The sequence below is a fragment of the Bombina bombina genome, chromosome 1 (genome assembly GCF_027579735.1).
Source record: "Bombina bombina isolate aBomBom1 chromosome 1, aBomBom1.pri, whole genome shotgun sequence".
In the NCBI taxonomy this organism is placed as follows: domain Eukaryota; kingdom Metazoa; phylum Chordata; class Amphibia; order Anura; family Bombinatoridae; genus Bombina; species Bombina bombina.
Genome location: NC_069499.1, coordinates 846,224,488 through 846,238,702, shown reverse-complemented (window position 1 = coordinate 846,238,702; position 14,215 = coordinate 846,224,488). Strand labels below are relative to the sequence as shown.

Here is a 14,215-nt window from a genome sequence, read left to right as displayed (position 1 = left end):
CAAATCCTTCTTCAAAGAAGGAACGTCTTCTACACAATCTGGATGTAGTTCGTGCCCTCAAGTTCTACTTGCAGGCAACTAAGGATTTTCGACAAACGTCTTCCCTGTTTGTCGTGTACTCTGGTCAGAGGAGAGGTCATAAGGCTTCGGCTACCTCTCTCTCCTTCTGGCTTCGTAGCATAATTCGTTTAGCCTATGAGACTGCTGGACAGCAGCCTCCTGAAAGAATTACAGCTCATTCTACTAGAGCTGTGGCTTCCACTTGGGCCTTTAAGAATGAGGCCTCTGTTGAACAGATTTGCAAGGCTGCAACTTGGTCTTCGCTTCATACTTTTTCCAAATTTTACAAATTTGACACTTTTTGCTTCTTCGGAGGCTATTTTTGGGAGAAAGGTTCTTCAGGCAGTGGTTCCTTCTGTATAATGAGCCTGCCTATCCCTCCCGTCATCCGTGTACTTTTGCTTTGGTATTGGTATCCCAGAAGTAATGATGACCCGTGGACTGATCACACATAACAGAAGAAAACATAATTTATGCTTACCTGATAAATTCCTTTCTTCTGTTGTGTGATCAGTCCACGGCCCGCCCTGTTTTTAAGGCAGGTAAATATTTTTTAAATTATGATCCAGTCACCACTACACCCTGGGCTTCTCCTTTCTCGTTGGTCTTTGGTCGAATGACTGGAGGTGACGTAGAGGGGAGGAGCTATATAGCAACTCTGCTGGGTGAATCCTCTTGCACTTCCTGTAGGGGAGCAGATAATATCCCAGAAGTAATGATGACCCGTGGACTGATCACACAACAGAAGAAAGGAATTTATCAGGTAAGCATAAATTATGGTTTTTTTTATTAATATATGTCCCCTAGCTTTATTTATCTGAGTGTTATAACCTGAACATTGAGTCCATTTGAAAAATGTTCTGCATGCAGTTTTTCTCATAGCTCTAGGCTGGATGTACTTTTGTTAATTACTATTTAGGGTTTATGATGTTAGGCAATATTGTTTTTTTTTAATTGTACATATATTTCTTGTGTGTTTTTTTTTTTCTTTTTTCTTTTGTATATTCCCTGCTTTTGATCAATTAACTGAATTGCAATTAATTAACTGTTGTAATTGATGCATTGTACGTGCTATAAATTAGGACATTGGATGACATATTGGTATCACATGATTAAGGCGACGGCCCGAAACGTTGTGTTTTATGTTGATCCCCATACTTTAAAATAATAAAGGGATTTAAATTTTTGGATACAGCCATTTCGTTGTTTGTTACAGTATTTTTGAGTCTGGCAGTGGCTCGCGGCTGTTCCATACATTCCTGGTGTAAGTGCTGGTCTATCTTTGACTTAGTGGTACTAGGTTATTTAGTCTCATGTGCATCTTTCATTCATATGTGATGCTGCCCAGAGTGATAAGAGTCAAACAGGAACGGACTTCAGTGATTCTGATTGCTCTGGATTGATCTTGCAGAACATTGTATGCAGACCACACTCAGGTGTCCTGCCTATCATGGCGTCTTCCTCTCAGGGTCCTCTCTTTCATCAGGATCTCAGGACTCTAACATCTGACTTTGTCCAATAGAGGGTTGTCTGACAACATGATCAAAACCTTGATTCAAGCTAAATAAAAAGTGTGATCAGGCACATCTGCCATGGTTTTCAGATAAGGGGGCTACTATTGAGAATCGTTTGGGATTCCTAGAGTCTTAAAATTTTGCCAGGATGGCCTGGAGAAATTTTGTCAGCTTGCTCTTTAAGGATCAGAATTGTACCCTATCTGTTCTGTATTACAGGAATATTGCTAAACTTCCCAATATTCAGTCCTTTGTTTAGGCGCCAATACAATTTGATAAACAACATAAAACTACGGAAGCCGAATTAGGACTTGATAAGAGCAACACATTTTCGGATTTGACTGCCTTTCTCAGAGCTTGAGAGGCAGTTTAAAGTTGAAACTCAGTGCGCTAATCAAGTCCTAATTCGGCTTTCATAGTTTGGACAGTCGGTTGGGGAACTGGAGAAGTAGAGGAATATTTGCATTGATACATTGTGTGAAACTGAAGCCTGCTTATCCCAGACCAGATAGAACCAATGCAAAGGAACTACTGACTCCTGGTGTAAGTAATTAAGTGCACCTTATTATTTGGGATTATTTCCTTCAGTCAAAAGGACCTTTTTGGAAGCAAATGGCCTTGTTTTTTTGTGACATGCATTAACAATTTGGCATGTTATTAGTCTTGTACAAATCTATTTATGATTGATGACTTGTGTTTCATGTGGATGTATGTTTTTAATGTTACTTTGATATATTGTGAATATATATTCTTATAAAATACTATACTAGCGCACTAGATTATTCCTTATTTTCTATAAGGAATTTATGTTTATTACTTGTATTATTATTATATATAAAACTTTTAAATATAGCGCAGTTTCATTGTTTGCCAAAACAATTTAAACCTTTTTATCCTTATCCTTTTTATCCTGCTATGCCACCTTGGAATCACAATTAATGTCTGAGGGAGCTTAAAGCTCTTCCATTTGAACCCATGCATAGGTTAGATCTTCAACCCTTGTCTTTTTCTGCTAGCATTGTGTTGTGCTAAATCTTAAATAACTCCCAGTGCCTGGACACAGTGTTATCTATACGGCCCACGTGAACTATCAAGTCTTTTGTTTCGAAAAGCAATTTAAAAAGCATGTGATTAGAGGCAGCCCTCAAGAGCTTAGAAGTTAGCATGTGAGCCAACCTATGTTTAGTTTGAACTTTTCAATAGATAATAAATAGTCACAGTCATGTGATCAGGGGCTGTCAGAAGGTTCTTAGATACAAGGTAATCCCAGAGGTAAAAAGTATATTAATATAACAGTGTTGGTTATGCAAAACTGGGGAATGGGTAATAAAGGGATTGTGCATCTTTTAAAACAATAACTATTCTATTGCAGACAACCCCTTTAAATTTGACATAGAAGCGACTACTTGTTTTTTATCCATTTCTCTGGACCTTGCAAAAGTCATAAAGTTACCACAATTTTTTTTTAGCAGCTTGGATTATTGGCCTTAATCAGAAAAGTATACCTGTTAGTGGGTAGAACTCCCCCTTAATGTATTAATGTTCATTCCATCATTTCAGTGCCTGCTTATTGGGCCTTTTGGATCAGATTTATAAAGCAGCTACTTGGTCTTCCATGCATACACTTTCCAAATTCTACCATTTCAATGGTTAAACCTTTAGTAGGACAGGAGTATGGTTTGAATTTGAAAGGTGTAGTTTGTAATGTAAATTATTGTAATGTTTTGCATAAAAGCAAACATTTTGATCTATTAACATCCCCAGTATGCTCCAGCAAAGAACTACTAACCTGCAAACTTATAACATAACTGAGTAGAACTAAATTTTGATGGGTTATTACATTAAAGGGACATAAAACATGTTGAGATCTGTGCATATCCTAAAAGGGCTAATTAACCCTTTGAGTGCTAATGACGGCTCTGAGCTGTCACAGAGTTTCCCACTTTGGTGCTAATGATGACTCAGAGCCGTCACTAACACTCTCTCACCTTGAGGGAGATCTGGGGGCTCCCACCCGCTCCTACCCCGGCAATCAGGCCTGTAGAGTGACAGGCATCGCCTGGGCTTCCCGTTTTGCGTGGTGACGTCACACGCAATAACGTGATGACATCACCGCACAACTTTATTTATACTTAACAATGTTAAGCATAGGAGCAGGGGGTATGCTGCTTAGAAGCTTGTATCTCAGGCATCTAAGCAGCTACAGACCCCCAAGACCTAACCTTTAGGTAATCGCCTAACCTTTCCAACAGTGTAAGTCTTGTGGGTCTGAAAATTTTTTTTTAAAAAAAGTTTAAAAAAAAATTGTTCAAAAAATAAAAAAAAAAAAACATTACAAAATCTTAGCACCCAGGTGGGAAAGTGCTTAGCACTCAAAGGGTTAATTAAAAATAGTTTGCATAAAAAAAATGTTTAAAAATTGCTGGCAAATATTTTAAAATAATTTTCAAAAATAAGCAAAATGAATTGCATAGCTAAGCTGCCTGGAGCAGCCAACTTCACCCCTCCTTATCAGTATTTAGACACAGGCATTGTATTTCAACTGAGTTCACAGTTTCTAGGCATGCTCCAATAGATAATCCCTATGCACTTTGGCATTCTACCAAAACAACAATAGATATAGCTGCAGCCCTAGAAGGAAATGTGTGGGGGGAGTTAGAGCTTTACAATTCAGAAAGTAAAAAGAAAGGGTTAATGGCGAGGCACTGCAGTATAAATTTGCAGGTAAAGTAATTTAAGTACATATTATTATAGTTTGTCTCTATCCCAACTTGTTTTATGTCCCTTTAAAGAAAATTATTAAATATAAATACACATTTTTATAAATGATGTAGATTTGTTATAATATTTACAGTGGCATTCTATTGTTCTGTTATTTCAACAATTCATACTTAATTTACTCTCTCTTTTTTTTCCCCACAGGCTTCTAAGGTTGTTGCATCAGGTCAACAAAATCCTGAAAATCCAACAAGCAGTGGGTCATTTTCACCATCTGTATCCCATCTGACTCCTGACAGTGATCATCAGACTGCAGTAGAAGTACAAATGTTTAATACAGAACCTCTGTCCACCATTCAGACACAAGATATTTCACAGACGACGAGTAGCTTTCAAGCTGTTACACCTTCCAACCAGTGTCAGAGTAGTGATTCCATAATGCAACAGGGATCACAATTTCAAGCAATGGATGGACAATCCATAGACACAGTACAATCAGACAGAGCCATTGTCACACTTTCACAGATGACTGAAGCCGCACAACAGTCTCAACAACCAACAATGCAGGAACAAGCACAAACATTACAACAGATTTCCTCCAATATGTTCTCATCGTCAAACAGTGTTAACCAGTTGCAAAACACCATGCACCAACTGCAGACTGGTAACTTTCAGTCTAGTGTCAGTGGAAGTAGCTCAGATGTAAATTTGGTTCATGTCCTGGAAGCTCAACAGCAGTTGTCTTGTGTGCTGTTCCCTGGGCAAGGTACCAGTGAAAACAAACAACCATCAGTGGGTCAAGTTCAGGAACAACTTAATGCAGGGATATTTCAACCAGTCAATTCAATCCAGAACACTGCAAATACTGGTTTATATAACACCTCTGAATCTGTTCTTTCCAGATCTGAAAATGTACTTTCTGGCAGATCTGATAACATCCTACAACAGACTGATAATGCCTTGTCAAATCAGCAGCAGCAAGCTATGGAAACCACAGCTGCCCTTGTCATGGAGATGCAGCAAAGTATTCATCAGACACAAGGTTCCATTCAGTCTGAGCTTTTTCAGCCGCAGAACTCCAGCTCAGGAGGCATCCAGTCTCCTGTGTACCAACAAGCCCCCCATTTAATTAGTGGGCTTTCGGCAAATGAAGAAATTCAGATGCAGTGTGAAATGTTCCCTAACACAAATGTCTCTGGGAATGAAGGGAATACAGGTCAGCAGCAGGTGTCTGCTCCTGGCTCCCATATGTTCCAACCTTCTACCTCTGTGGAGAATGACAGTGCTGCAGCCCAGGCAGAACAAATGCAGCAGTTCCAAACCATAGTGCAGATGCAGCACAGTGGCGAAAGCCAAGCTCAAGTAAACCTCTTCTCATCAGCAGAAGATATGATTGGTGTTCAGACTGGTGGGAACCAGCAACAAGGAAATGGACTATTCCAGCAGGCGGGGGATATGATCTCTCTACAGCCAGGTAGCTTCATGCAACAGTCTTCTCACTCCCATTCTCCACTCTACCACAACCAGAATACCATAGGAGACAACCAGAACATGAGCCAGGATTCTCAGCGGTCACTGTTTCATACAAACAATCCTATGATACAACATCAGAATTCTACACCACAAGAACAATTGCATTCTCCTTTGTACCATGCACAGACCACAATGTCTGTAATGCAAGGCTCCTCTGTCCCAGCAGAACAGTCTCCTCCTAACCTTTTCCTTGCTCAGGGTGCCATGAGCTCCCTACAAAGCAGTTCTGTGCCTCAAGACAAGCAACTATCATTTTTTGCAGGTCAGAATTCTCTTACACAGATCCAGACTGCTTCAAGTGCAGAGCAGCAAGCAGCTTTCCAACAGCAAGCCCAGCTCTCCCACATGCAGAGTTCCATGATATCTCAGGAACCACAGCAGCAGTCTTCACAAAACATGTTTCCAACACAGAATCAACAAACTAATTCAATATTCCAAGCAACTCAATCCATGGTTGGAATCCAGAACAGCTCCACTCAACATGATCAGACTCAAACCCTTCTTTATAATGCACAGAATACAATGGCAAACATGGGCTCACAGGAACAACAACAAAATATGATGTACAGTTCTAGCCAGGAGCAGTCAATGGCCACCCAAGAGCAGCAGAACCAAGCTCTGTTTCACTCACAGAAAATGGAGTTCCAAGCCCAGAGCCCTATTTCTTCTCATCATGAACAGCAGCAGTCTCCCATGTACCACAATTCTCCCCAGCTCCAGATGGTCCAGGCATCCCCCACCTCCCCAGAACAGGTGACACTATTCATGTCGTCTGCCTCAATGACAGCCCTACAGAATAGTATAAGTCAACAGGAACTGCAGCAGGCGAGCATATACTCACAGACTATGCAGGGCAGCTCGCCTCCATCTCAGCAGCAGGCTGCTATGTTCCACTCCACAGGTGGAGCTATGAACCAAATGCAGAATCCGCCAGCGTCTCCACAGTCATCAGGAATGTTTCTGTTTGGAATTCAGAACAGTAAGTTGGATTTTAGAATTACCACATATTTCATGTTTGCAGATTGATGTAGAATGACATCCAGCTTGTTACTGATTGTGATTGAGGACTTCTCTTTCTTGTTTTTATGTTTAAAAGTAACATATTTGTATATTATGCAGATCAACTTAAATGGACAAGGAAGTCAAAATGAAACTTTCATGGTTCAGACAGAGCAATAATTTATAAGAGACTTTTAATTTATGTTATCAAATTTACTTTGTTCTCTTGTTATCTTAGTTGAAATTACATAACTAGATTGGCTCAGGTGCAGCAATGCACTACTGGAAGTTAGCTGCTGATTGATGGCTACACGCAGACATGCCTCTTGCCAGTGGCTCACCCAGTGTGTTTACCTAGATCTCAGTAGTGCGTTGTTGCTCTGGAGCGGACTTTGCAGGGGTTAAACACACATGCAAGTGCAATAATATAATCCTTTAAAACATAACAGCAATGTATTTTCTTACACTTTTATGTTCTTTTAAGAGAATGTTTAACTCAGTGCTTGATTTAACCTAATAGTCAGAGGCACCTAATACATGGGCGCCGTTACCTAGGAGACTGCCAAGCTCCAATATCCTGTGGCAGCCAAACTAAGTGCTCTCTTCCTTTCAACTTATACTTTTGCACAGATGACCCAGAACCTAACTTGAAAGGTCAGTTTGCTGCTGGATGTGTTCCAGGCAATTAAGGGAACAAATCACTCTGGTGAATGTGGTCTACGTCCGTTATGTACCTCTTGATTACCCATGTGTATTGAGGGCAACTAAACTCTTGGAACAGTGTTCTACAGCAATAACTTAATTCTTGTTTATCCAGAACACACATTGGTGATAAAGGGGTTAAATCACTGCTACATAGAACATTAAAGAGACACGCTATTGCAAAAACGACATGCTTCAAATAATGAGAGAATATAGTTTTTGTATTGCTGACCCCACATGGGGGTTAAACAAATATGTAAGGCCGCAAGTAGGACACAGATGGCCAGCCGCACAGAAGCAGCACTCACACAATCCCATCCGCTCTGTCCTGCTGGGGAGCTGCAAGTCTTACAGTTCCTGAGTGGGACTTTTCTTATGTGTCAATCTGTTTTCTAGGGGTTAAAGACTTCGTATGTAGGGTCAGTATTGCAATGATGAGAAGCTCTAATGAATTGGAGGATGCAACTTTTTACATTTGAATTTATAAGTTGGCATTTTGGTTATTTATCAATATTTTATGTATAAACATCTTTTTTACCGTCAGAGGTATCTTCTTTGGATTTAAAGTGTAATAAATGTAATATTTAGGGAGTCTAAAAATCCCTGTTTTTGATGTTTTACACAGATTGCAGTCAGTTGATGTCTTCTGCGCCTGGATCCTTGCAAGAACAGATGATGGCTTTGAGTCAGACAGGGCAGAATCAAGGAGATGCACAGTCTGTTAGCACACTTCTATCTCAGCAAATGACAGAGACATCATCAATAACGTCAGATCAGAACATGGAGAAGATCACTGACTTGTTAGAATCTCTGCAGAATCAAGGAAACAGTATCTCTGGTTCTTTTTAACAGGTACGCTGGTAAATACAGCCTCACTGTAGTGTAGTACATGTATAGGGTTTTTTTTAACCGATCTCCGTAAATGTTTGTTTTTTATTTTCAGATTTATTATTATGGTTCGTTATTTTATCAAAAAAGATATTACATCGAACCATGTAAAAAGAAAATGCTAAATAGACGCATTTACCATATATGTGTTGAGAAAAATCATTTGTACTGTGCACCCTTGTACATCTGCATTAAAACACTCAGAGGGCATATAGTGTGTCTGCAGTCATTTCTTGTGTATCACTGGCAAATACATGACACCAATGGCTCTTTAAATTGGCATGTAGTTTGAGTGAGTGTATATGGACATGTTTACATATGCTTCATGCATAGTCAGTAACATTTGCACTGAAACAGTGGAACTCTTCTTTTTTCAAAACTTAAAAATACAATCATTTGATTGTGATTCTGGGAATTATACTTATGGACAAATATTTTGTGTTCTAAGAAAATAATGAAAGAAAGTTACAATAATACTGTTAAGCCATAATAGTACTTGTTGAGCAAATACAGATGTAACTTCATTTTATTTTACTTTCCTAAAGAATCATGATTCCTCCTCTTCCTTCCAGCTTTATTTGCAAAGAGGAAAAAAATGATTAATTCACCCCTTTTTTTCATATGGGGTATGGGGTATTCCATGAGACTGTCTTATGCTTAAAGTTAAGGGGGGGTCATCACTCAGGTAGGGCATAGTGAAGAACCCCTAGATAGACTCTAATAATTTTGTGAGCATTCAGTATAATACTTAACTAGATATTTTCTCTATTTTTAACATTTTTTCTTTGCCTTCAAAGTAGACAGAGACATCCAACTGTACCCTTGACATGTTAAAAGTAGGAAAACCAAGGACGCTTTTAAATATTTTCAAGGATATTACTCCTTCCATATATGTCTAGTAAAAGACCATTATGCTTAAGAGAAAAGTTAATTATAATCTAGCTATTTAGACACCAGTCTGCCAGATCTGTGTGGTTTAGAATTGTCTTAAAATTCTGGGCAGATTATCTCTTTACCAATAAACACAATGGAAATCAGATTAACTGTTTTCTTTCCTAAGATATGGTGAGTCCACGGAACTGTTAGGAATATCACTCCTGGCCAGCAGGAGGAGGCAAAGAGCACCACAGCAAAGCTGTTAATTATCACTCCCCTTCCCACAATCCCCAGTCATTCTCTTTTGTCTTCAGTGCAAGGAGGAGGTGGTTAGGTGTCTGTAAAAAGATTTTTCTTCAATCAAGATTTTATTATTTTGAAAGCCAGAGTAGGTTTGCTCTGATCTTTCCTACCAAGTTTAGGGTCTAGCTGTAATCCACGTTAGTCTCTTCAGTAGGGCAGTGGTAGCTTTCAAGCAGTTAGGAACTTGTGAGGTGGGCCTCACTGCGATTTCCTAACAGAAATAGAAAGCAAGAGTAGGTCCTCTCTTGTTTTCACAGGTCTCTGTGAGGAGTGGCTTTCTCTCATGCCAGGTGAGCTGACCTCCTGCCGGACAGCAAGAGGTGCAGGTAAGTGCCATTTTCAGTTTTTTATGGGATAAAGAACACTGGCACTCATTGAGCATAATCTGCACTTTATTGGGACTTAGTTCCTGTTTTAGTGTCACGCCGCGCCGCTCTAGTCGTTGCTAGGGGCACAGCATCTCCTTCCTGCTCGTTGCCAGGGGCAGTGTCGGCTCAGTTGTCTCCTTCCTGCTCGTTGCCAGGGGCAGTGTAGGCTCAGGATGCGTGCGGCGCTGACGTCATCGCCGCACGCTCCTGACGCAAATCCTGCGCCTATTTAAATCCTGCACTAACCATCTGTCACTGCCCAAGTATAGGTGTTACTCTGTGTGCTCCTAGGTGTAACAGATCATTCTATGTACCTTAATACCATTGTTGCTGAACCTGTCTGTTTACTGACTACCTGCCCTAACCCTTAAACTGCTGGACTGATCACTGTTGCTGAATTGGAATATATTGAGGGAGCGAGAGAGCGCTGAAACAGTTCACCTCAAAGTACACAGGTTGATATCAAAAAATCCCCAGATAAAATTGATAATTTAAAATCTATGTGAATTGTCTTCCTGCGCTAAAGGCCAGGTTCTGTGGACCTAAAGCTAAAACATTTGAGGTGACACTGATTAGATGGAAATGATCACTCAGGACATAGAATATGTTAAATATAAGCTGATATTTATTTTTGATAAGAGAGATGATTAAAATATATTCTTTGAAAACAATTTTATTGATTTATTAAAAAATTGATTAAAAATTGATTAAAAATTGAATTTATTTGAATTTGTATTAAAAATGCTGATATTAATGTTTTTCAGCAAAAATAACAGAGGCAAAAAGATAAAAAGATAAGATATAGGTGAGGTGAGTGTACTGAGCAGAGGATATAGTTAGTATACACAGAACATATAATTAGTATGTTAGTATAACAACAGATGCGGTTAATATACAGCAGGTGTGATAAGTGCAGTGGATTTTGATTTAGGTTAGAGTGTGAACTATAATGGGTCAGCTAAGGGTGTATAGGCTAAAGGTGTGTGTGCTAAAATGGTTTATTAAACTAAAAGTGTGTAAACTAAACAGCTATAAAATGATTATACCTAAATTCATGTAGTGGACAAATGTGCAAAAAAGCAATAAAGCAATGTTAATAGAGCTTGGCTAAAAAGTAAAGTTAATAGAGCTAGGCTAATATGGCTAAGTTATTATAACTAGAACAACATAACTAAAAATAAGTATAAAAAAAAGTATAAAAAATTGCCATTTCAAACACGATTGTAATAGAACTGTAAAAAGAATCAAAAGTTCTAAAAAAGTTCTTTTCTGTGCACTTATCACACCTGCTGTATATTAACCGCATCTGTTGTTATACTAACATACTAATTATATGTTCTGTGTATACTAACTATATCCTCTGCTCAGTACACTCACCTCACCTATATCTTATCTTTTTATCTTTTTGCCTCTGTTATTTTTGCTGAAAAACATTAATATATCAGCATTTTTAATACAAATTCAAATAAATTCAATTTTTAATCAATTTTTTAATAAATCAATAAAATTGTTTTCAAAGAATATATTTTAATCATCTCTCTTATCAAAAATAAATATCAGCTTATATTTAACATATTCTATGTCCTGAGTGATCATTTCCATCTAATCAGTGTCACCTCAAATGTTTTAGCTTTAGGTCCACAGAACCTGGCCTTTAGCGCAGGAAGACAATTCACATAGACTGTTGCTGAACCTGCCTGTCTGCTGACTACTCTACCTGTCTTAACCCTTAATTTGCTGGATTATTTACTTTTGCCAATCCCTGCCTGCCTTACCATTCTAGTGCTTTATCCCTGGACTGCTCTGCTGTTGCCACTGGGAACTGTCCTGCCTGTGGTGAGTGCCATCTTCCTCATCTCATTGACTTTCTCTGCTCTGGGATATTCCCTATCATAACGGCTTGACGCCGGGATAACCAGACTACTGGCCGAGTTCGGTCTGATAGAGGAGTATCCCACAAGCGTTACAATTAGTGATCAGGACTCGTATTGGCAGGGAGCAGGCACTGTGTTTTAGAGGAGGTGATTCAGTTATGAACAGTGTTTGGGTTTGAATCACTGGTTGCTCAGTAGGGGGTATGTTTTCACTGGGGCCCCGTTTAGGTAAACGGATGAGTGAATTTCTAACTCCTCTTGTGTGAACTTTTTAATGAAACAATACAATGCACATGTGTTTAATGGCCGCCAGGACCGCCTCTGACATATTTTAGGAGGCGGGTCCTTTCTCTGAGGCAGTATTGCTGGCTAAGTGCGCGCTTTTAATCTGATTACGACGCAGTTTTATAGTGCATCGTCATTTTTCTCTTCTTTCGCTTGTTATGCCGGAGTGTAGAGGGGGCAGGTAGGCCCCTCAGTAATACGCTGTGGTGTAGAGGTGACAAGAGGTTTTTTAACTTGAATTTTTCTCACAAATCTGGGCACTTAAAGTTTGTCAGCCAGAGCTATGAAATAAACTTAACGTCAGAGAAGTTTCTCAGAGTGTTATTTTGATACAAAAGTTCTTAAAGAGACGGTGTTAAAAGAAAAAAAAAATTCTTCAATATTTGATCTGCCAATTTTATTGCAATATGGACCAAGAGTTGGTGCCTTCTGCTGAATGCAGGCTTTGTCTAGATACCCAAGTAGAACCTCCTTTGCCCTTTTGTTCTTCGTATATTGAAAGATCGTTAATGTATAAAGATTATAATTATTATTATTATAATTTTTTTATAAAGCACCAACAGATTCCGCAGCACTGCCTATGGGCACAAGGATAAAAGTACAATGGAGAATCAATACAATAAGAGACAAAATTTTACAAATACAGGGGGAATTGAGGGCCCTATTCCCATAGGAACTTACAAACTAGATGGGTAGGAGGATAGGAAACAGGAGGTGGGGACTGCAAAGGTGAGAATGATATTAGTGAGGAGATAGATGAGGGCAATTGCTAGGTAAGTGAAGTTAAAGGGATAGTTCACCCAAAAATGTTCTCCCCTTTAAATTATTCCCAATGATCCTTTTAACATGCTAGAGTGTATTAAATTGGTTACAAGTAGCTCCTTTACTCCTATTTCAGCATTTGAAATAGCTGATTTAGCCTGTGGTATTGCCACCTATACTGAACAAATTAATACTGGAGTATAGGCTATTGAATAGCCTAAGTATACGCAGCCAGCAGAAGAGATTACACTCTCAGTGGGATGCAGGATAGTTAAGTAATAAATTGATCATTTTCCATTGTTCTCTCTATGTATTGAGCTTTGGTGTTCCAGCCAAATAAGAGATAAGGAAGCAAGGTCTGTTTACACAAACTTAAAACATAATGGATCTGATGTCACCTTTAAGTTCAACCCATTCTAAAAAGGCTGTGGTTTCAAAGCACAAAATCAGCTCCTTCATATACACAAATAAGCATGAAAATGGAATTTATCAAATATTTTATACTCTGCAGTTGGTATAACAAGTCATTTAAAATAAATTAATGGAAAAACAATTTTACAGTGTACTGTCCCTTTAATTTGTTAATGAGTCGGGTGATAAGCTTCCCTAAACAAAAAGGTCTTTAGGGAACGTTTAAAGGAGGAGAGATTAGGGGAAAGTCTGACAGCTTGAGGAAGTGCGTTCCAGAGGGTTGGTGCCGCACGAGAGAAGTCCTGTAGTCTAGCATGAGAGGAGGTGATGGTAGAGGACTCAAGAAGCAGGTCATTGTTGGATCTTAGGGGGCAGGCTGGAGTATATTTGTTGATGAGTGAGGACAGGTAGGGTGGGGCAGCATTGGTGAGGGCTTTGTAGTCAGGGTGGGAATTTTGAATTTAATTCTGCTGTGAATGGGGAGCCAGTGAAGGGACTCACAGAGAGGTGCAGCAGAAACAGAGCGTCGAGAGAGGTGGATTAGCCTTGCAGATGCATGTAGGATGGATTGAAGGGGAGAGAGGCGGGAGAGAGGGACGCCAGATAGTAAGTTATTACAGTATTCAAGTCTGAAAATTACGATGGAGTGGATTAGCTGTTTAGTAGCTTCAGTACTCAGAAACGGACACATTTTGGAGATATTCAGTAGGTGGTTGCGGCAGGATGAAGAGAGCAATTGGATGTGGGGAATGAAGGACAGATTTGAGTCAAGTGTGACTCTTAGGCAGCGGACTTGGGGTGATGGGGATATAGTGGTGGCGCCAACAGTGATGGAAAAACTGAAGTAGAATTAGAGGGGATTAGAAGTAGTTCGGTCTTGGACATGTTTATTTTTAGGTGGTGAGAGGCCATCCAGGAGGAA

The 14,215-nt window shown here is 39.4% G+C and overlaps 1 protein-coding gene across 4 annotated transcripts in view; it reads left to right on the top strand.

Annotated features, from left to right (window-relative positions):
* NFAT5 (nuclear factor of activated T cells 5) overlaps window positions 1-14,215 on the top strand; it is a 436,025-nt gene that overhangs the window by 405,067 nt on the left and 16,743 nt on the right. For all 4 annotated transcript variants that reach the window (XM_053699472.1, XM_053699473.1, XM_053699475.1 and 1 more), the window contains 2 exons: window positions 4,497-6,804; window positions 8,152-8,378. In XM_053699472.1, the coding sequence (XP_053555447.1) occupies window positions 4,497-6,804; window positions 8,152-8,375 (2,532 nt within the window). In that variant the 3' untranslated portion in view covers window positions 8,376-8,378. The remainder of the gene's footprint in view (window positions 1-4,496; window positions 6,805-8,151; window positions 8,379-14,215) is intronic.